We start from the raw sequence: 23646 nt of genomic DNA on the forward strand, positions 1-23646 counted from the left end.
TCGTGGAAAGCAAAATATAGTTTAGTTCAACATAACCTTTTAGCATAACAAACTGTTTTATTTGTATGATATTTAGTTATTTACCAAAGTACCCAACTCTGAAGTTTCTAATTTGAATGCAAGTGAAAAGGGTCAGTGTTGTTGTACCGATAGGAATCTTATAGACAAAGCTCGCAAGTCCCAAGTCCCCATTCGAATAGAGAGGGAAAAAAGAGAAAAAAAATAGACAATTGACAAGGGTGTTAACAAGTCTGAGCTAAAGGACATTTTATTTTACGTTTTGTTTTGTTCGTAAAAAGCAAAAGTGTTTTTTGACATTTAGCTAAAAAAATTGTTTTTTTTCCCGGTCAATATTCTATTTAGTTAACGTTTTAGAGAAATTATGAAGTAGCAAGAAACTATTACACATCTATGATTCCAATTAATCTTTATGTAACATGTATTCAAAACTTTCAATTTATGAAAAAAAAAAGAATAATATTCAATTACGGTCTTGTAAAAATTAGTAGAAACTATGATTCTCTTAAATCACTAATAACTTTTTAATATTCGGATTCGAAGGCATTATATCATTGGTAAAAGGCAGGTTTGAAAATTGTCTGATTGATTATTTTAAGGCTTTCCCAACATCTATGCTACTGCTAGCACTGTTAAAAAAGAACAAAATGCAAAGCAGAATAATTTTCCCGATTCTATGTAAATCAGCAGGTACGAACATTCAACATAGGCAAATGAATGAGCCTCCAAATGTTTTGTTCTGCCCTAGTATCGAGCAATGCATAAATTACTTTATTGGTATTTTGTAAGTTCAGCACGGCGCCGTAAAGAATATGCAGTTGTATATTTCCATCCTAGGTGAAAGCAACTACAACTGTTGCAATCACTTCCTTGACTAGAAAGAACTTAAGCAAAATTGCTCCCACATTCTGGTATATCCATTGTATCAATAATGCTGCCTAACTTACTAATGCGTGCAGGTTTCTTGTCTCAGTCAAAATACATTCCCTGCCAAATAGAGCAGAAACGACAGCAACCCCATTGAGATTTGGTACACCAAGTTCCATGACTTCACGTGCATTTGACAGACCAATGCCACCAATCGCAACCACAGGCAGTTTAGAGGCCAGACATATTTCCTTCAAGCCTTCTAAGCCTATAGTACGATTGTTTGCCTTTGTATTAGTGGGATAAACACCACCACAACCAATGTAATCAGCACCATCAATCCATGCTTGGTGGGCTTGTTCAGGCGTCTTGCATGATACACCAATTATCTTTTCAGGACCAAGGAGAGTTCTAGCAAGACGTGCAGGCACGTCAGACTGACCAACATGAACACCATCAGCATCACAAGCAAGGGCCACATCTATACGATCATTTATAAGTAAAGGTACTCCATAGGAATGGCATATTTTGAGGCATTCTTTGGCAGCTTCAAGAAAATCCCGTGTCTCAGCATCCTTCTCCCTGAAAAATCAGAGACGTAAATCAGGATAAAATAATTCGTGCCTGTTGAAATTGTGGAGATTTAGGTATTGACTGAGGAAAATGAGAGAATAGGGACTGAATATTCTGTTGTGTTTCTAAGTGATCCAGAAGACAAAGCATTACTCTCCATTTTATATGTGTAGTAGACTTTCAATCCTGATTAAGTAATAAAACAAGATATTTTGAATGTTCTACATTTATTGTAACAATGCCTGCGCTTAAGTCCTTCTAGGAAGTAAAAATCAAGCATGCATCATCATACACTTCAAATAAAGTGACAAAACAAACATTTCTAAATTCAATTAATATTAGTAATCACAGACAAATAATGATCAAGCAATCGTTGAGTCAAGGGGGTCTAGCTCAGTTGGTTGAGTAGGACGCACGAGTGATTATATACCTCCTGACACTGTCTTCGGATAAAAAAAAAATCAAACAATCATTGATCTCAGGATTCACTTTATGAATTGGTATTTGGTAGTTAAGGCACAACAGGAATTATTGTCTCAGCAGAATGCTTTTCTTTGGAGGATAGCCTAATATCACTTCAGTTATGATACCATATCGGTTTTCATGGAAGGCACAATGTTAGATAGCCAGCCAGAGACGTTTAGGTTAAGTAACAGGTTAAGCTGAGCTGAGATATGACCAAAGAAATGTAGTAGACAGATTTTGGTGGTGATAAAATCATCTGAATGAGATTAGTTGATTTCAAACAGTTAAAGGCAGCACCACAAGAAAGTTTGCAAGACAAACTTCAACAAGACCTGCATGTGGTAACGCAGCTTAAACTGTCATGATATAAATATCAAGTGGAATATAGCATATACTTTGCAGACCTGTATTTGATTGCACGTACAAGAGATGAGAAATCTGAAACCATAGAGAATTATATCCGCTATGAAATACTGATGGCAAGAATCTCAGATATTCTATAACATGTATAGGATAGTACAAAAAAAGTAAAACATTGTTTGAAGAAACAAACCTTATTTGAACAATGGTAGCACCTCCTTCTACAGCAGCCTTAACAGCTTCAGCAATAGAACGGTCCCACTTCCTATTCATAGCCGAATCCGTTACAGCATATAACAGCAAGTCATTTGGATTGAACCTATTCTGCCTATAAGAACTCTGATTGATCTTAAGTGCCAAAAAATGGTCAAAAGGGCCTTGAGCTCCATTTCCAATTGTCATGTCTCTACTATAATCCAAGGCGGCCTGAATAAAATGTTTAGCTGTCTGCCAGAATCCAAATATGTAAAAAGTATTACAACTATACCATAATCCATCTTCCAATCTCTTTTATTTATAGAGAGGAAAAAGAAGGGAGTAAATCACAGGCATTGCCCAATGAGACCCTTCAATATTAATATGAATTCAATTGAGATAGTTGAACAAACCTTAACTGCAGAAAGCATTGATGAACCCTTTGCCAGCTCTGCTGCTATGCAGGATGCCAAGGTACAACCAGTACCATGACTATTGCGAGTATTTACACGCGGAGAACACAGCTCATAGAAATCCTCACCTGCAAAACTCAAGACCTAGAAATGGAGTTCATTTTTAACAAAGATTTGGACATTCATTAGCAAAAAGTAAAGGAAAGAGGTTATGTCTCATAGATTTTGTTGAATTTTTTTTTTTTTGGGGGGGGGGCATTGTGTCTCAGAATTAAAGACTTGAATCTCACCATCAAAGAATACATCAATAGCATCTAACGAATTAGGGAGGTCACCACCCTTGACAAGTACATTCCTGCAAATGAAAATTAATAATCAGTAAAAGCACAATACTTTGAAGTTGAAGTTTTTTTATATTTATTATTCTGACCTCTATCCATGAATTGTAACTCTCTTATATATATACAACAACATCACAATTTTCTGCTAATAGAAAGCAGGCAAAGCAATTGTTGGGCATCATTACTTTAGGGAAACAATTTAATAATCTACTTTGTGTGGGTCAATATAAACATCGGTATGATAAGCACAGAATGTATTCTCAATTCCAAAAGTACTACTAAGGCCCTCAAGGCCATAGTAAATATTCAATTAAAGAAACACTTCATTTCCATAGATTATCAAACTTCACTAGAAGTGATTTGCATGAGATATGTATAAATACAGTATGTTCTTTTGGAAAAAAATTGCTAGAAGTCTGAGTCCATGTTCTGGATATTGTATCAAGCTATCGGCAATTAGATATAATCAGTATCAAGAGTATATTTTCACCCAAGTTTCTAGGGAAAGTCTGAAGAAAATTAAGAAGAAAAAAAATGAAGGCTATGCAATTTTACCACAATACAGGCAAATATTTTTACAAATAAATATGTCATGTGAATTTCAACTTCAGCAGAAAGTGTATATCATACAATTTCACCTATGTTCTTCTGATTTTAGAAGCTCATTTCACTATATAGTTCTAATATCTATGTAAAAGTAATTTGCTAAATAGTACCCATTTGGAAGTATGACTTTAGTAAGGCACGTTTCTCCTTCAAGGAAATTCAGTAAAGGGAGGAATATACCAATTTATCATTGTTAACAGATTGATTTTTCAGTACTGCTTTTGCAATTACTGATATTATTTCCTTATAGTTTGAACTTCTTCAAAAATATAAAATGAAATTTTAAAAGGTCCATGAGTCATATTGTAAAGTTCAAGCTTTACCAAACTAGAAGTTTAAGGTTGGAAGTCTACTACTCGTGCAGCTAAGTTCTGCTAAAGGAAAAAACTTATATTTGATATTAATATAAGTTTCTTAAAGCATAGACAAATAACTATGAGTAAAACAGTAAGAGACAAAAAATAGTTTTAAAACATGATTTAGTTAGACTGGAAGAACCAAATATATTAAACAGCAACAAACCTAGGACCCAAATCATGTATCAATTTGGCAGCAGTACGCATGTCAGAAACTGATTTCAGTGGCACACCACCAAGTAAAACTGATGCCTCTTTTATATTTGGGGTTACAATGTCAGTCATGGGAAGCAGCTCCTCCCTGCACTCAGAATCCAATAAATGAGAGGAGCCAATTTTCTACAGTTTTATTAATAAATCTGAATTTTGAAATAATTTTAGAAGCAGTAACAAAGATGAAAATAAAATTGAATTTTGAATATATCTTTGTTTTAAAGTTATCCACCAATAACTATTAAAAAAAAAAACAATAGACATCATTTGAATCTAGATCCTGTTGTGAAGACTGAAAATATGAATAATGCTTTCATGTGAAACAGATACAGAACAGTTAAAGTTCATAAGCACATACAGAAATCCAGCAAGAACGGAAGGACCAACAAGTACATCCCCACTGGTAGATATCATGACAGGATCAACCACAAGAGCTGCCTTCAGCAAAGACAGAGAGCATAGAAGTCACTCCAATTGCAATTAAATACTAGATAGGGAATTGATTTTTGTACAAGTGAATACCTTTTATGGGAAATTTCCTAAGGGTCTGAGAAAGGACCTTGACTATATTAAGAGAGGGCAGCATGCCAGTTTTGACCTAGAGTCATAGCAACACAACAACATTAGCAATCCATGAAGATGCTGGAAAATAATAAGTGTTGCAGAGACAGTGATTAGTTAGACTTACGACATGAACATGCATATCAGAGAGCACAGAGTGCAACTGGTCTGCAACAAAATCTTCAGGTAGAATGTTGAGTCCCTGAACCCCAGCAGTGTTCTGAGCAGTTACAGCAGTAATGACAGTGGAACAGTAGACACGGCGAGCCCCACAAGTCTTAAGGTCAGCTTGGATTCCAGCACCACCTCCAGAATCAGACCCAGCAACACTCAGCACGTGTGGTATTTTCATATCTGCTTCTGCTTGCAGTACCCTTACACTCATTAGATTCTTTGGATGAACTGAATTCCAAAATGGGAACCTCTGTTGAATATATACTTTAGTTGTGTAACCGCATAATATTTTAATTTTCAATTTTTAAAATAAGATTTAGTAGATAAGTTGGTTTTCATTTAGGAGTAAGTCAGTTTTAATGGATTAGCCTAGTCGATAAGTGATTCCTATCTTTAAGGAAAATATTCTGTTTTGCTAATATCTTGTTATCTAATTAGTTTATCTTTTGTTATTTATTGTATCACTGCGAAGAACAATTTGAATTAGAATAGAATAATTCTATTTCCTCCACATACGTATTGTTTCTCTTCTCTCATCTGCTTTTTATAATTTTCTCCATAAAACCAACAATTGGTATCATAGCCTTATTCTTACGGGATCTCTACCATGGAAGGTGAAGCAAGTTTTTCCCACATAACTCTTCCAATCTTTGAGGGAAAGAATTATGATTTTTGGGAAGTGAAAATGCAATCCTACATGGAGTCTTTGGATTTGTGGGATGTTGTGGAAAAGGATTATGAATTATATCCGCTGCCTGAAAATCCCACCATGCCCCAAATTAAAAATCACAAGGAAAGAAAGATGAAGAAGGCAAAGGCGAGATCATGTTTGTTCACTGGTGTTTCACAAATGATATTCATCAGAATCATGACTCTTAAATCACCCAAAGCAATTTGGAATTATCTAAAAGAGGAATACGCTGAAGATGATAGAATACGAAACATGCAAGTACTGAATTTAAGGAGGGAATTTGAGCTTCAAAGGATGGAAGAGTCAGATACAATCAAAGAATACCCAAACAAATTGTTGGGTATTGCCAACAAGATAAAGTTGTTAGGAAGTGATTTTGTTGATTCGAGAATTGTAGAGAAAATTTTGGTAACGGTGTCGGAGAGGTATGAAGCATCTATAGCTTCATTGGAGAACACAAAGAATCTGTCGAAAATCGCATTGGCAGAAGTGCTACATGCCCTGCAAGCTCAAGAGCAACGAAGGTTGATGAGACAAGATCGTGTTGTCGAAGGTGCTTTGCCCGCCAAACATCATGAAGTTGATGAAAGCAAAAAGGATTTTTTCAAGAAAAATCAATCAGCAAGCAGCGAAAATAGTGCAAACAACCAAAACATAGGTAAGGATAAAAAGAAAAATTATTCACCTTGTCAGCATTGCGGAAAATTGGGTCACCCACCATACAAATGTTGGAAACGGCCAGACGCAAAGTGCAACAAGTGCAATCAGCTTGGACACGAAGCTATAATTTGTAAAAGCAAATTTCAGCAGCAAGAAACCAATGCCCAAGTTGTTGAGCAGGAGGAAGAAGATTATATTTATGCTGCAACATGCTATTCGATGAGGAGTAGTTCTAAATGTTGGTTGATTGATAGTGATTGTACGAACCACATGACATATGATAAGACTCTATTCAAGGATTTGAAGTCAACTAATGTCTCAAAGGTCAGAATTGGGAATGGTGGCTATATTCCAGTAAAAGGAAAAGGAACTATTGTAATTTCAACATGTTCAGGTATTAAATTAATATCAGATGTTCTTTATGTACCTAACATTGACCAAAACTTGCTAAGTGTAGGTCAGTTGATTAAAAAGGGATTTAAAGTGTCCTTTGAACATCAACATTGCTTTATCTATGACATTGTTGGCCGGGAAGTTCTAAGGGTTAAAATGAAAGGTAAAACCTTCTCATTTGATCCAGCAGAAGAGGAGCATACAACCTATTTCACTCAAGTCACACCCACGAAACTCTGGCACAAGAGACTTGATCATTATCATCTTGAAAGAATGCTAAACATGAAAAAAAGGAAATATGCAAAAGAAAATTTGAAGAAGTTTCAAATGGAGGAATGCAAATCTGTTAACACACCAATGAATCAAAAGGAGAAGTTCAACAAGGAACAAGGTGTTGATAACATTGATGAATGATATTATGGGAGCTTGATTGGATGTCTAATGTATCTCACTACAACAAGGCCAAACATTCTATTTTCTCAAAAGAACAAAACTGGAATTTTTGTTAACAATCAAGTAGCCATTGCTATTGCAAACAATCCCGTGTGTCATGGGAAGACTAAACATTTCAATATCAAGGTCTATTATTTGATAAAGATGCAACAAAGTGGAGAAGTGAACTTAATTTACTGCATGTCTAAAGATCAACTAGCTGACATGTTTACAAAGTCACTACCTATCAACAAACTTGAACTCAAAGAATTGAAGTTTGCCGTTCCAAAAGCAAGGAGGAGTGTTGAAGATATACTTTTGTAACTGCATAATATTTTATTTTTCAGTTTTTAAAACAAGATTTAGTAAATAAGTTGGTTTCCTATATTTTAGGAGTAAGTTAGTTTTAATGGATTAGTCTAGTCAATAAGTGGTTTCTATCTTTAAGGAGCAAGTTAGTTTTAATATTCTATTTTGCTAATATCTTGTTATCTAATTAGTTTATCTTTTGTTATTTATTGTATCACTGCTGAGAACAATTTGAATTAGAATAGAATGATTCTATTTCCTCCACATACATATTGTCTCTCTTCTCTCCTCTGTTTTTTATAATTTCCTCCAGAAAACCAACAACCTCATAAACGCTGCTGCCTGCCATGGGATAGAGACAAACACAGAACAATAACGTGTTAACAAGGAACACATGTTTCATACACCGACGAGTTATGAACTATCTATCTAAAATAAAAATCTTATCTTGTGTTGTTCAATGATTCTGGGTTTGTTGTTGTTGAGTGATATGATTCCTTACTTACTTACCTGAGGCTGAGCACCACAACACATACACATACACAACAGCTGAGACGCCATTAGCTTCAGTCCTCATAACACAATTAATAATCTTCTAACTTATATCTATCCATCCAGCAAATTTGCCCTTTTCATTCATTTGACATAACATTCATCACAGGATTAATTTTTGTTTCGATGGATGCGCGAAAGTTACAACACTGAGATAAAATACAGTACTGTAGATGATAGTATTTTTTTTAGGGGATAAAGAAATACAAATTCATTTATATTAAATTCATTTTAGTCGTACAGTGTATTAAATTTAGAAAAAGTTGTTTTTTTCCTTCTAGATTTCACCTAATTATACTATGGAGTACATTTGATTGGCCAAGAAATAAGAGACTAAACAACATAGATATTTATCTAACATAAAAAAAATGACTAAGGGATAATACAAAATAAAAAATGATAGACGAGACAAATGCTCAAAAACTTGTAATTCACTAAATTTTGTATAACCTTTTGTTTTGTGTCTAACAGAAATAAATTTCCAATAACTTTTCATTATGTTACATTTTTTTTTCCATATGCGTCTTTTTCTCTCAACTTTTCTCTCCAAACGTTGTATCTTGACTGTCGGCGAGGGCTGCTTTGGATGTTAGCATAGGCACCTTGGTCGCCAACGAGGGTTGTATAGATTGTTGTTGTTTCTTTTTTGCTCATTATTTCTTTCTTTTCATTGTTAATTTATTTAAAAATTTTCATCGTTGTCTTCTTCCTTCTAGTTCAATTCTGGAGAGGCAACGTTGTGTTGCCATGTTGCTGCCACCATCATCGTGACCTGATGGCACCCTCACGCCGTCAAGCCCTATGCTAGAGGCCACGCCTCCTCTGTGGAGGTGTCTCTCCTTTTGTTGCTTTGTCAAAGTACTGCTAATACACATAAGGGTTTATAGTAAAATTTATATTATTTTGTCAAGTACATAAATACATCAAACAAAATACAATACAAAATTACTTATAATGTGCATTAACCTATAATACAAAAAGTTGTCTTATGTCTCAGTTATTAGTTCAATGTTATTCTGTCGTGTAGGATAACAAAACATAATTTGGACTTATTTGAGAGTTTTTGGATTCTATGGTCTTTTGTGTGTTTTTAGAAAGATAGAGAAACAAAATAAGACCATAAAATATATGTTTTATTTTTATAGGACTAAATTAATATAAATTTTTTTATAAGTATCAAAATAATACTTTTCAAATTTTATAAAAAAAATAAAGTGTAAACAGGTGAAATCTCAAAATTTATTTTTCTAAAATTTTATATTGTTAACAGCTAATTTGTTAAAAAAGTGGAAATAAGACGGCATTAAAATATTTCCAATAACTAAACCTTATTGTTAGCTAGGTAGAATTAGATGAATCCTCCAAACAAACAAAAATGTTGAATTGAAGCAAGAAAAAAATAATGTTCAAACAAACAGGGACCAAAAAGTTCAAAATATAATTTTTAAAAATATTTATTATATAAAAATGTAAAAAATATTAATGTATCAGAAAAATGTAAAATATTTAATAATTTTGAAATATAATTTAAATCATTTAATACTTTTTTAAATATATTTAAAGTGTTTAATAGATTGAATTTAATATTTTAATACACATACTCGTAAACACACAATAAAATATTGTTAAATAAATTATTTTTTTGGACAAAAACTCTAATAATTGTATACTCACAAGCTCAAAATGCATTTTCCCCCAAAAAAATACCATTTCATATGAAAATAAGTAATCCAATCAAATTTACACTGCATACCAAACCATATATATATTGGTTGCTCTCTCTCTCTCTCTATAGCATATTGGCTGCTCTCTTAGTAATATTGTTCTTGGAAATTATGAAATTGAAATACAAAAAAAAGAAAAGCAATCTTCTATTTAATGATTTGAGTAATTACTAAATATGGTATATATTTTTTAAGTGAAGTTAATAAATTTAATTATAGTGAACATTCTCAATTAAGGAAAAAATTCTTAAAAATTACAAAAAGATATATTAAAAATATGTTGATAACGGTTTTTTTATAAAATATTTTTATTTTTTCATTTCTTTAATAATTTTATAAAGACACTTGTTAACCTTTTTTTTTTCAATTTTACTATCTTATATAAATTATTTAAATTAAATTATCTAAATTTCTAATTACGTACTCAAACCTAAATGGTATGTTTAATTAAACGAAAATAAAATACAGAAAAAAGAATAATAATTTCAAAAAAAAAAAATTAAATTTTTTCTCCCTTCCCTCATCTTTTCTTCACCGCGCAAAATCTCAAACTTTCCGCGCAAAATCTCAAACTTTCCTCATCTGAATCCGAATGATCTAAATTTCTCGTAATCTAAGATAAGTTTTTGCAGAGAGAGAGAGAGAGAGAAAGATGGAATGAAAAATCCCGCCAATGCTTGGTTGCAGTAGCATTTGGAAGAAGAGAACCCTCTTTCATTCTGTTTCAATCCAATCGTCGCAATAATCACTTTTTTCTAGGGTTTGCTTTCCTATCGCATTTCTCTTCTGAAATTAAGCTAAGGTATGGTATGGTATGGTATGCCAACGCTTTTTCTCATTTTTCTGTATAACATCGTATCGCTGAAACTGAAAGAATTCTGAATCTGCAGGGAATATGTTGTTTGGTTGGTACTGAAATGAGGCATGGGTAATGTAATGTTCCTTATTTTTTTGTTTCCATCACTGTGCTTCATCGTTAGTCTCTAATAAGGTTTTGAATGTTCACAGTGAAGCCAATTCGGGCCAGGGTCCCAAGGTCAATTTGTTGCAGCATGCCAATGCTCTTGAGAATTTCTCCTCCCAAGCCAAATTTTTGAGCTCCACTTTTCTGTTTTCTGTCCCACCTAAGAAGCCACACCACGAACAACCAAACCCCGGGTATGCTTCAACAACAATTACCCGATTTTAGTCTTTGTTCTATTGCTAGTTAGTTGAGTTTCATGTCTATAGTTCCTAGACAATGGGATTTAAGCTTTTGCATATAATGATTAGGCATCATATTTGTGCACAGTATGGGCATTTCTTTCTGTCATCTGTCTAAAGTTTCATTTACTTCTATAGGCAATTATTGCTTTGCTAACACAGGAGTATAAGTAGTATAATGTGTTTCAGTTCAAAGTTACCGTTTTTGGATTATGAATTTTTACTCCACTTTTTGCTAGTCAGTGCAGAGATAATTTCTGAAAGGATTTTCATTTTTCTGTTTCTTCTGTCAACTGTGACTGTGCGCTATTACTGTGGAACTTGGTATACCAGATTAATATCTGGATTTCAGCACCCTATTAACTTGCTCTCTAATGCATTCGTTCTTTCAGGTTTGTATTTCGACGAAGTGAAACTATTCAAGGTTCACAGAGAGTACAGGTCGAGAAGGTATACTAGTATAAATGTTATATGAGCGTGAGTAGTTTTATTACATGTTATCACTTTGTTCTCTTTGGTTAACATTTTTATTGTTTATTGGGATGATGTTTCCCTTCCATGTTATTGATACACATGTTTTCTTTGAAATCAATATATTTTCTCTGATAATCTATATGCAGGATTCAGTCTAACTTGCATTCTATCTGTCAAGGTTTTTGTCCCTTATAATCATATAGATCAACCTGAACTTGGCATTTATTTCCCTATCTTTTGGTTGTGAATCAATGCAAATGTTCTTACTCAAGACTTCCATAATTTTTCTATGACTTCTGTTGAAACAATTCCCAACAGGCTTTGGCTGCTCATTCAAGTCTACAAAATTCTAGTAGGAACTATGTCCAACCAGGAAAAACTCAGGTTACTCCTCAGCTTCATGAAGATAGGAGAACAACTTCCTTCCATGGAGGCTATGAGAATGGCAACCATAGATGTCCTGATGTTGCTGCAACTCCAATTGTTAACAATCATAATTCTCGGGGTTTGGATGGTTCGGTAAACAATCATACTAATTACACAGGCCAAATCAACAAGTCTTCCAACTGCATGGCTGTAGATATTGATGATGATGATTCTCTCTTTAAGAACATTGATGTTGACCAAATTGTTGAGGACTATTGCACTCCCAAACCATCAATATCCAAGCTTCCTCCTATAACACCAACTGCCGATAAAGATAATTTTGCTAGACAGGGGGATGATGTTTTGCCACCGGAACTGTGTTTAGATTGCGTGCATGGGTACATGGTATTTTGTTCAGACATTTTGATCTTTCACAAGTTATCCATGTTTATTTGTCAGATTGATATGCCTAATCCTAAAACTGGATGCAGTTAGGGTTTTGCCCTGAAGCAGCTAGCCATTTGCAGGATATGAAGGATAATCTAATTGCAATCTTTAATGAGCTGCTTGACAATGGTGAAAACCTCAATTCTACACAGATAGCAAAGCTTCGCCATGATAGGTTTGCATTTCTCTTGGAATTTATCCTGTTTATAACATTTTCGTTATATACCACATACAATCCAAGGAAAAAGCTCAAAGGCTTCATCATGGATTTTTTATATATATATAGTTATGCTGAATCATTACACTTCAAAAACAAATGTTACAGCATATTCCTTTTAAATTGAATAGCATTTGAGTTGAAAATAAAAGTTGTTGCTAATGCTAGGTCACAGCTCAATAAGCAAATTCAGCAGCTTGAAAAATATATTCATTCTGGTAATCTTAATGAGGAAAGGCAAAAGTCACATTTTTCTGCATCCACGGCACCACCTACATCTTTTGTGTATGAAACACCTCAGCAAACTGTCCTCTGTAATGGATCTAAGAGATATGATACTGAGGCTTATATGGGTAATGGGACATATGGGTCGTCGTTCCAGTCTCTTCCACCTTTTTCTGTAGATAATTGTAGCATGCCATCAGGTTCCGTGGGGAGGGAAGTGTTCATCCCAAAGATTATTGAAGTTAATTACATTGAAGGTTCTGGAGACAAACGCTGGAGCAGCTACGATTTTTCTTGGACAAAAGAGTTAGAGGTATTTAACTGAATTATTGTCAGTTTCCAGTGAATGTAACTCATCTTTATAACTTTTTCTTACTTTTAGGTTAATAATAAAAAAGTATTTGGAAATCACTCATTTCGCCCCAATCAAAGAGAGATCATTAATGCCTCAATGAGTGGATGCGATGTTTTTGTTCTGATGCCCACTGGTGGTGGAAAGAGTCTGACATATCAGGTAATATGATCTTTCAAGAGACCTTTTTTGAGTTATGGCCTTTTCCCTTTCTAATTTACATGTAGACTGTAGATAATGTTTAATTGGTTAGTGATTGATTTGCCTATATTTTACTAATATTGCGACCTTTCAACTTTGGATTGTCTTATCATGCAGTTACCAGCTCTTATTCATCCCGGTATAACATTAGTAATTTCTCCCCTTGTGTCCCTTATTCAAGATCAAATAATGCACCTATTGCAGGTTTTGCTGATTCTGTAACTAGTATGCTTTCTTTGTATGCCATGTGTTTTTCTGATAGATAGACATATGCTTATCAGCTCCTGTTGGCTTGTATACAGGCAAATATACCGGCTGCTTACTTAAGTGCCAATATGGAATGGACTGAACAGCAGGACATCCTCCGAGAACTTAATTCTGATTATTGTAAATACAAGTTATTATATGTTACACCTGAAAAGGTTGCCAGGTGAGTTTCATTTTATAGCTGTTCTACTCTTTGAAACATTTTTACTTGACATGCATTTTTTAACTTAATAACCATATTCTTCTTTTTCCATAATGCTATTGCTTTTACTTTGACTGCAGAAGTGATAATCTTCTGCGACACTTGGACAATTTACATTTTCGTGAATTGCTTGCAAGGATCGTAATTGATGAGGCTCACTGTGTGAGCCAATGGGGGCATGATTTTAGACCAGATTATCAGGTTGGAGCTTTTGTACCCTTCAAATTCATGCAAATCACATGATAATATATTTCTTAAATTTTAATTGCTGCTGTTAATTTTCCCAGGGACTTGGTATATTGAAACAGAAATTCCCAAATACTCCTGTTTTAGCATTAACAGCTACAGCAACAGCTAGTGTAAAAGAAGATGTCGTACAAGCACTTGGTCTTGTTAACTGCATCATTTTTCGGCAAAGTTTTAATCGCCCAAACTTAAGGTGTGTTATACGAAGATTGACTTCTTACTAAACCTTCAACAGATAAATCATGCTCATTTTGAACATTGCAGGTATTCTGTTATCCCCAAGACCAAAAAGTGTTTAGAGGACATTGACAAATTCATTAGGGAGAATCATTTTGATGAATGTGGCATTGTCTATTGTCTTTCACGAATGGACTGTGAAAAGGTAGCTGAAAAATTACAGGTTAGTTCTTCTCAATAGTCATTACTTTATATTTGTATATTTGACTAGAAAGTATGATGTGATGAATTGGCTGTGTTTTTAAATCCTGCCTAGGGTAGCTTTGCTATTCTTAGCCGGTCCCAAGCCCGGATAAAAGGAGAGGGTTGTGTTAGGCTTTCGACAGCCAACGTTAAACTTTGTCGAATCTCTATGACATGGATCAATTACGTAATAATGTGAATGCTAGGTCGTTGCCCGGAAGCAACGCGCTGTATGGCTCGAGTACAGTGTCAAAAGAGCAAGGGCCGCTGCATCGCCGCCCGGATGTAGTGAAAAGTAAGCAAGGGTTCCCACATTTTCGTGAACGGGTGTGGGTAAAGAAGCTAGTTCATGACAGGAGGATTCGCTTTGGTACATGGAATATAGGCACACTTACTGGAAAATCTATGGAAATAGTGGATGTTATGGTGAGGAGGAAGATCAATTTTATGTGCCTACAAGAAACTAAGTGGACAGGTGAAAAAGCGAAAGAATTAGACAACTCGGGATTTAAGCTGTGGTATACGGGAAAAATTAGATCAAGAAATGGGGTAGGGATTATTGTGGACAAGGAGTGGAAGAAGGATGTCGTGGATGTAAGAAGAGTAGGAGATCGTATCATAGTCTTAAAATTGGTAGTGGGACAGGACACCTTTAATGTTATTAGTGGGTACGCACCTCAGGTTGGGTTAGCAGAACACTTTAAGGTAAAATTTTGGGAGGATCTAGAAGGGGTACTTCAGGATATACCCCAAGGAGAGAAAGTTTTTCTAGGAGGGGATCTCAATGGACATGTAGGTAGCGTGGCTAGAGGTTTTGAGGGGGTGCATGGGGGTTTTGGCCTAGGGGAGATGAATGGGGAGGGTAAATCCATCTTGGAGTTTTCGGAGGCTTTGGATCTTTCTATAGCCAATACATGATTTAAGAAAAGAGAGGAACATCTTATCACTTACAAAAGTGGAGGGACATGTTCTCAGATAGATTTCTTCCTTATCAGGAAGTCTGATAGGAAGTATTGCTTGAACTGTAAAGTTATCCCGGGAGAGAGCTTGACTACCCAACATAGAGTTTTGGTTATGAATGTAAGAATTAGAGATAGGGCAAAGAGAAGAAGTCCTCTGGTAGCACCAAGGATCAAATGGTGGCACTTGAAGGGTGAGAAACAAGGAATCTTCCAACAAAAGATATGGGAGGGTTGGTGTGGACAATCACAAGGAAGTGCAAATGATATGTGGAACAAGATGTCCCAAGAGATTATTAAAGTGGCTAAAGAGACGTTGGGTGAATCTAGAGGTTTTGGACCTAGGGGTAAAGAATCGTGGTGGTGGAATGAAAATGTTCAGAGCAAAGTTAGAGTAAAAAAGGAGTGTTTCAAGGAGTGGTCTAGGTGTAGAAATTCTGAAACTTGGGATAAGTATAAGATAGCTAGAAATGAAACCAAAAAGGCGGTGAGTGAGGCAAGAGCCCAAGCTTTTGACGGACTATACCAAGCTCTAGGAACCAGGGACGGAGGAAGATCTATATATAGGCTTGCTAAGGGTAGAGAGAGGAAGACTAGAGATTTGGATCAAGTAAAGTGTGTTAAGGATGAAGAAGGCAAAGTCTTAGTGCATGAAAAAGATATCAAGGAAAGGTGGAAGGCGTATTTCCACAACTTATTTAATGATGGATATGGATATGACTCTAGCAGTCTAGACACAAGAGAAGAGGACCGGAACTATAAGTACTATCGTCGGATTCAGAAACAAGAAGTAAAGGAAGCGTTGAAAAGAATGAGTAATGGTAAGGCGGTGGGGCCAGACAACATACCTATTGAAGTGTGGAAAACTCTTGGAGATAGAGGTCTTGAGTGGCTCACCGAACTCTTTAACGAAATTATGAGGTCAAAACGCATGCCGGAAGAATGGAGGAGAAGCACGTTAGTGCCAATCTATAAGAACAAGGGGGATATACAAAATTGTGCAAATTATACGGGAATCAAGCTCATGAGTCATATCATGAAATTATGGGAAAGAGTGATCGAACGGAGATTAAGAAAGAAGACTCAAGTTACTGAGAATCAATTTGGTTTCATGCCGGGAAGGTCGACCATGGAAGCGATTTATTTATTACGGCGGGTGATGGAGCAATATCGCATGGCCCAACAAGACTTGCACTTGATTTTTATTGACTTGGAGAAAGCGTATGATAGAGTGCCTAGAGAGATTTTGTGGAAAGCTCTAGAGAAGAAAGGGGTTAGGGTTGCATATATTCGAGCTATCCAAGATATGTATGATAGGGTATCGACTAGTGTTAGGACACAGGGTGGAGAGTCAGACGATTTTCCCATCACAATTGGTTTACATCAAGGGTCAACCCTTAGCCCCTACCTTTTTACCTTAATTCTGGATGTCCTCACGGAACAAATCCAAGAGATAGCGCCGAGATGCATGCTTTTTGCAGATGACATAGTCCTCCTTGAAGAGTCGAGGGAGGAGTTGAATGAGAGGTTGAAAACTTGGAGACGAGCTCTAGAAACACATGGCTTTCGCCTAAGCAGAAGCAAATCGGAGTATATGGAATGTAAGTTCAACAAAAGAAGGAGGATTTCTAACTCAGAGGTGAAAATAGGAGACCATATTATCCCTCAAGTCACACGGTTTAAATATCTCGGGTCTGTAATACAGGATGATGGGGAAATTGAAGGGGATGTGAATCATCGCATTCAAGCAGGATGAATGAAATGGAGAAAAGCATCGGGGGTGTTATGTGATGCAAAGGTACCGATCAAGCTAAAGGGAAAGTTTTATCGGACTGCGGTAAGACCGGCGATTTTGTACGGAACAGAATGTTGGGCGGTCAAGAGCCAACATGAGAATAAAGTAGGTGTAGCGGAGATGAGGATGTTGCGGTGGATGTGTGGTAAGACTCGACAGGATAAAATTAGAAACGAAGCTATTAGAGAGAGGGTTGGAGTAGCGCCTATTGTAGAGAAGATGGTGGAAAATAGACTTAGGTGGTTTGGGCATGTAGAGAGAAGACCGGTAGACTCTGTAGTGAGGAGAGTAGACCAGATGGAGAGAAGACAAACAATTCGAGGCAGAGGAAGACCCAAAAAGACTATAAGAGAGGTTATCAAAAAGGATCTCGAAATTAATGGTTTGGATCGAAGTATGGTACTTGATAGAACATTATGGCGGAAGTTGATCCATGTAGCCGACCCCACCTAGTGGGATAAGGCGTTGTTGTTGTTTGTTTGTTTGTTTGTATTATGGTTCGTGTTTGTGTTATGTTTTGCTGTTTCTGCATGATAATATGGGTATCTGATAAAAACATAAGTACACTCCCATGACCTTCCTGCACATGGAGCCCGGTTTTCACAAGCTTCTTTTTTTTTTTAATGAAAAAAACTGTGGAAGTTGACATCTATTTTTTGGCTTGTGAATTCATTGTTCAGGAATGTGGGCATAAATGTGCATTTTATCATGGTAGCATGGATCCTGTTCAGCGTGCCTCTGTTCAAAAGCAGTGGAGCAAAGATGAGATCAATATAATTTGTGCTACTGTAGCATTTGGAATGGGTATATTTACTCGCTACTGCTTACTGCATTGATTAATTAAATGGGATCATATTTTAAAGTTGGTATTTCAGGTATCAACAAACCTGATGTCCGCTTTGTAATCCATCATTCCCTCCCAAAATCTATTGAAGGCTATCATCAGGTACCGACAGAACATAAAAATGTGTTAGAAATATAGGTTTTGCTTCTGTTGGCTTACATGTATGCTATATATTTTCCTTTCAGGAATGTGGACGAGCTGGTAGAGATGGTCAACATTCATCCTGTGTATTATATTATACCTACAGTGATTATGTTAGTATCAGTTACAACCTTTTTACTTCTTGAATATTAATTTATGTTTCTTGAAACTAAGTTAGCATTCATATTACTGGGAAATCATATGAAACAAGTGATGATTGAGATCCTACCTCCTTACCTCCTTTTATTGTTTATATCTAATTGCATCTCATATTTACAGATACGAGTTAAGCATATGTTAAGCCAAGGAGCAATAGAGCAAAGTTCCATGACATCTGGATACAACCGTTCAAATATGATAAATTCAGGAAGGATACTAGAAACAAATACTGAAAACCTTGTGCGAATGGTAATTTTATTTTTAAAAGAACTGAGATTCTATATTTTCTTTAAAAAATGTATTATATTACTAACTCTTTCTCTGGAACTGTCTCAGGTTAGTTATTGTGAAAATGATGTTGATTGTCGGCGCCTTCTGCAGCTTGCTCATTTTGGGGAGAAGTTCAATTCTTCAACTTGTCTGAAAACATGTGATAATTGCTTGAAGATCACAAGTTTCATTGAAAAGGATGTCACAGAGATTGCAAAGCAATTGGTTTGGGAGCAATTTCTATACATATATTTTTTTCATCCCTCCACTTATTGAATTTCTTTTAGTTTGTAATATTGAGTCCTCTCGTTCTCAGTTTCAAGTACTTTTTTTGTTGTCTTATGCTTAGGTTGAACTTGTTAAGCTAACAGGACAGAGGTTCTCATCATCTCATATATTAGAAGTGTATCGTGGTTCCTTAAGCCAAATGGTATGTCAATAAACATTTACTTGTTTTCTTTGTTTTTCATTCTTTGCAATATGTTGTCATTCTTAATAGCCATTAATTATCTTCTTCGTCATGTTTTTAATGCCAAAATAAGGTCAAGAAACACCGGCATGAGAGTGTGAGCCTTCATGGTGCTGGAAAGCATCTAGCTAAGGGTGAGGCTTCCCGCATATTGCATCATCTTGTTGTGGAGGATTTTCTTTGGGAGGAAGTAAAAAAAAGTGATTTTTATGGATCAGTATCATCAATATTGAAGGTATCAGCAACTCAAAAGTTGTATACTGCAATTTTAATTTTATCCACAGGTTTAATATTTGTTCATTGTGCTTTAGAATTTAAATGAGTGATATAGCTTCCTATGTTACTTTACATAATTAGATTCTAATGACTGTAAGTTTTCTAATGCATTGAATTGTTTTTTCAGGTAAATGAGCCCAAGATCCATAATCTGTTTGCTGGGCAGAGAATTATATTGAGGTTTGTCGATCTCATTAAGCTGTTTCTTGCTTAAATTTATGAATTAGAAGGGCTAATTTGTTCATTGGTTGAACAACTTTCCATGAGAGTTCCTTGTTTTGCATGCGAGTGCTTTTATAGATATGATTTCACTTGAATACGTCTCAATCTTCTCTGGCCTCAAGTTCACAATACATTTGTGTTTTTTTTCTGTTCATATTCTACTCAGTGGAATTTTTACCCTTTGTAGATTCCCATCCTTGGTAAAGGCATCAAAACCAGGGAAATCTGATGCAACTCCAGCTAAGGGTTCTCTGACTTCTGGAAAGCTGAATGTTATGCAAATTGACCCTCCTTCACCTCAAACTGAAGTGGATGATGTAAAAGATGGGTTATTTTTCAGTTTGCTTTTTGAATTTTCTAACTGTTTTTTTAATTATATTTAAGACAAATCTACTTCAGATTCTTTCAGCTAAGTTATACAATGCCCTGCGGTTGTTGAGGAAAAGTCTTGTTACAGAAGCTGGAGACGGTGTCATGCCTCACCACATATTTGGGTAAGTTATTTGACATTTTCGTTCTTGTTATTCAAGTAACAATTTCTCCATGTAGGATTCATGTACTCTTTGTTGTTTCGGATTCTAAAGAATGCAACTGAAAAATAAAATTTGCATGATAAATCCATTTATGCTTTATTACACGATATGATATATGTGTGCTATACCCTCATGATAAAAGCATCTGATAAGTTATGTTTCTATTTAGTAATGCTACGTTGCTTCTGATAAGCAAGAGAGTGCCGAGAAGAAAAGAAGAACTCCTTGATATCAATGGCATTGGCAAGTAAGTTCATTCTGGGAATAGCCGTGTCCTGGTTAGTGAACCAGCATTAATTAACGTTTTGGTTTAACACAGGGCTAAGGTAAGCAAGTATGGGGATCAGTTACTAGAAAGCATTGAAAAAACCATAAATGAACATTACAAGTTGGACAAAGTCAGTAGCGGCAGCAAAGGAAGTTCAGATTCTACCAAAAAGAGACGACTGTCAAACGGAAATCCAGATGCAAATGCTGAGGATGATGACGCCCCCACCAAAAGTACAGGTCGTTCAAAGAAAAGGATGGTAAAGAGACAAAACAGAAAAGCTGTAATATATGATTCTCCAGAGGAAGATTATTTTCAAGGATGCCCTGATGAAGACCTAGATTTTGACATCATAGAAATTGATGCATTAGATCAAGTGACTTGTAAAAATGCTGCAGGAAGAGTACTACCTCAATGGACAGCATCTTGAAATGATATATGACGATCATATTATGTCATGCCCCTTCAGAATATGTATGTTGTCATGGTAGGACTTTTGGTGTATCAAACTTGTAGTTATTTATCGTTGTTGAAAGAACTTTGTTCAAACGGACGAGTGGAAGATGACTACTATATATACGCAGATCAACGAAAAAAGCTCTGGATTACTTGTATTCTACCACCATCATTGTTGTCCAGTCTAACTATTAAGGTGAAAATGTATGAAAAACTTTAACACTTTTATGTGTAAAGAATAGAAGAATTATTAAGGTGACATTCAACTGGTCAATATCAGTATATGTCAATGTATAACTTTGAAAATAGTTTTGTATTTTGTTTGTAAGGGTTGTTAACCTGTGCTAACAACACCTATTTTGTAATGAATATCTACTGTAAGGGTTGTTAGCTTTCACTAAGAGTGTCCATTATGTGTTAGTCAGTAATTTAGGGAGTATAAGGGTTTGTCTAATTGCACCTCAATAGGATCAGTTAATTAGCTTTTTGTTAGAGTTAGTTATAGTTAGTTCTGTTGTATAGAGGTCTATAAATACCTAGATTGTAACTACCTCTAACTAATTTTTCAAATCAATAAAATCAGCTTTGTTCTTTTTTTCTTTGTTTTTTTCTATTTTTCCTTTAGTTTATTGAAAATGGTATCTGAGCCATTTTTTTGTAATCATTGTGTTTCTTCAAGGTCTTGTTCTGTGCTTTCACGGCTTCCGTTCAGTTAAATCTCATTTTTCAGTCGTTCCCTAACTCTATTGTAGAGAAGCTTGATGATTTGAATTATCTTTGGTGACAACACGTTGAACCAGTGATCAAATCACACAAGTTGTAGCGATTTGTTATTAATCCGGTCATTCCGCCTCGTTATCTCGTCGAGGATGATCGCATTGTTGATTGCGTCAATCTAGAGTATGAAACTTGGGAAGTTCAAGACCAATTGCTTCTTATTTGACTGCAATCTACGCTTTCTAAGACCATTCCTATCAGGTTTGGGACAAAATCCATGAATATTTCAGTCTTCACACTAAGTCTTATGCGCGTCAACTCCGCACAACGATGCGTGCAGTCACTCTTGATGGAAAATCGATTGATGAATATTTGCGCAAGATCAAAGGATACGTAGATGAACTGGCTGGTGTAGGTGTTCTTGTTCGTCATGAGGAGTATATTGATACGCTCCTTGAAGAATTACCGTCTGATTATGCACCGATAATCTTTGTCATTGAGAGTAAGAAGCACACTTCGTCAATTGCAGAAATCGAAGCTCTTCTCTATGGTCATGAAACCAGACTTACATGATACAATCGAGATGCTCAATTGATTAGTTCTGTGTCATTGAACGACACCCAGGGTTACGCGTAACCAAACACTTACAAAAGCAGTAATTCTGGTGGCTCTCAAGGCTCGTATGGTTGTGGCGATGGTCGTGGTACCTTTTCTGATCGAAATTTTGTACGTGGTAGTGGTGGTTCTAGTAGAGGCTGTGGAGGTGGCCAGATTGCCCATTTTCAATGCCAAATCTATCTTAAGTATGGACACACTACTAATGTTTGTCATTTCAGAATTGATATCAGTTTTCAATCACATGAGTCCTTAACCTTTTCTTGATCCCACCACGTTGCAATCTATCCCCTATTCTATTAGTTCAACCAGATCCTCCAATACTTAGGTTAATCTCAATGCTAAGTCCACTGTTCCTGGTCCCAGCCAACCCAATGCCAAACTCACAAACTCCTCCTCTCATGGTAATGGTGCATCTGGCTCCACCTGGATACCAGATTTTGGAGCCAATTTTCATGTTACTGGCTCCTTAGTTTTTGTTTCTCCTAATGATACTGCCATAACCTTTCAGCTTAATAAATTGTTACATGTTCCTTCAATCTCGAAAAACCTGTTAAGTGTGAGTCAATTTGCTAAAGACAACTCTATTTTCTTTGAGTTTCACCCTCATTTATGTCTTGTGAAATCTCAGGAGACCAATAAAATTCTCCTACAAGGAGTGGTTGGTTCTTATGGACTCTATTCTTTTCACAACCTCAAGCTTCAAGGCAATCCTTCTCTACTAATGTCCACTTTTGCATCTGTTCCAAATGTCGAGTTTCCTACTTTAGCTGCTACTGGCAATAATACCTCTAATATTGTTTCAAATTTTGATGTTACCTTTTCCAATAGTGCTAATCTTTGGCATGCTAGGTTAGGACATCTTAATGATCATGTAATGAAAATTGTTCTCAAACAGTGTAATATTTCTCAACTAAATAAAAACATCACAGAGTTTTGTTCTTCTTGTTGTATGGGTAAAACTCATAGGTTGCCCTCTCATAGTTCAATTTCTGTTTATTCACCTTTAGAACTCATTTTCACTGACCTATGGGGACCCTCCCATGTTACCTCTTATGTTGGTTATACATATTATGTTTCCTTCATTTATGCTTTCTCTAGATATACATGGATATTTCCTATAAAGTCCAAGGCTGAAACCATTTTTGTTTTTCAAAACTTCAAGTCAATGGTTGAGTTACAACTTAACACCAAAGTCAAGAGTATTCAATCAAATTGGGGAGGTGAATATAGACCTTTCTCTAGTCATCTAGCCTCTTTTAGTATTTCTCATAGACTTATTTGTCTCGACACTCATCACCAAAATGGTGTGGTTGAGAGAAAACATAAACACATAGTTGATTTGGGTTTAACCTTGGTGCATCATGCTTCTTTACCCTTGCAATTTTAGGATTATGCC

General features: G+C 35.6%; 2 protein-coding genes across 3 annotated transcripts; one reads left to right on the top strand and one right to left on the bottom strand.

The window, feature by feature from the left end:
• Positions 1 to 738: 738 nt before the first annotated feature.
• On the bottom strand, positions 739 to 5378 carry LOC100817332 (thiamine biosynthetic bifunctional enzyme TH1, chloroplastic). The gene is made up of 8 exons (XM_014764977.2): positions 5096 to 5378; positions 4930 to 5005; positions 4766 to 4841; positions 4361 to 4495; positions 3182 to 3246; positions 2892 to 3019; positions 2477 to 2730; positions 739 to 1467 (listed from the first exon to the last, which is right to left on the bottom strand). The coding sequence occupies exons 1-8, from the start codon at positions 5351 to 5353 to the stop codon at positions 957 to 959; spliced, it is 1503 nt and encodes a 500-aa protein (XP_014620463.1). The 5' UTR covers positions 5354 to 5378; the 3' UTR covers positions 739 to 956.
• A 5040-nt stretch (positions 5379 to 10418) lies between these two features.
• Positions 10419 to 21516, top strand: LOC100817867 (ATP-dependent DNA helicase Q-like 4A). Of its 2 annotated transcripts, none has more exons than XR_417220.4 (25): positions 10419 to 10705; positions 10794 to 10831; positions 10912 to 11061; positions 11499 to 11556; positions 11899 to 12351; positions 12438 to 12568; positions 12779 to 13148; positions 13218 to 13349; positions 13506 to 13592; positions 13691 to 13818; positions 13938 to 14058; positions 14145 to 14296; positions 14368 to 14503; positions 17958 to 18081; positions 18153 to 18223; positions 18307 to 18375; positions 18542 to 18670; positions 18758 to 18916; positions 19041 to 19121; positions 19234 to 19395; positions 19564 to 19616; positions 19846 to 19975; positions 20068 to 20152; positions 20361 to 20438; positions 20511 to 20573. XR_417220.4 is itself a non-coding variant. In XM_006592608.4 (25 exons), exons 2-25 carry the CDS (start codon positions 10821 to 10823, stop codon positions 20887 to 20889), a joined length of 3459 nt encoding a protein of 1152 aa, XP_006592671.1. In that variant the 5' UTR covers positions 10424 to 10705; positions 10794 to 10820; the 3' UTR covers positions 20890 to 21516. The 2 variants fall into 2 exon arrangements, 1 of the variants encoding a protein (XP_006592671.1); XM_006592608.4 differs by having other exon boundaries at positions 10424 to 10705; positions 20058 to 20152; positions 20511 to 21516.
• The last annotated feature ends 2130 nt before the right edge of the window (positions 21517 to 23646 follow it).

The sequence above is a fragment of the Glycine max genome, chromosome 12 (genome assembly GCF_000004515.6).
Source record: "Glycine max cultivar Williams 82 chromosome 12, Glycine_max_v4.0, whole genome shotgun sequence".
In the NCBI taxonomy this organism is placed as follows: Eukaryota; Viridiplantae; Streptophyta; class Magnoliopsida; order Fabales; family Fabaceae; genus Glycine; species Glycine max.

Bases quoted from the DNA above. Each gene is read 5' to 3' on its own strand.
- LOC100817332 (XM_014764977.2), bottom strand. From the start codon at position 5,353: ATGAGTGTAAGGGTACTGCAAGCAGAAGCAGATATGAAAATACCACAC. The intron at 5,006-5,095 runs GTAAGTCTAACT...CTATGACTCTAG, and splicing joins CTGATATGCATGTTCATGTC to GTCAAAACTGGCATGCTGCC. The intron at 4,842-4,929 runs GTATTCACTTGT...TGCTGAAGGCAG, and splicing joins TAGGAAATTTCCCATAAAAG to CTCTTGTGGTTGATCCTGTC.
- LOC100817867 (XM_006592608.4), top strand. The intron at 13,350-13,505 runs GTAATATGATCT...CTTATCATGCAG, and splicing joins GAAAGAGTCTGACATATCAG to TTACCAGCTCTTATTCATCC. The intron at 13,819-13,937 runs GTGAGTTTCATT...CTTTGACTGCAG, and splicing joins ACACCTGAAAAGGTTGCCAG to AAGTGATAATCTTCTGCGAC.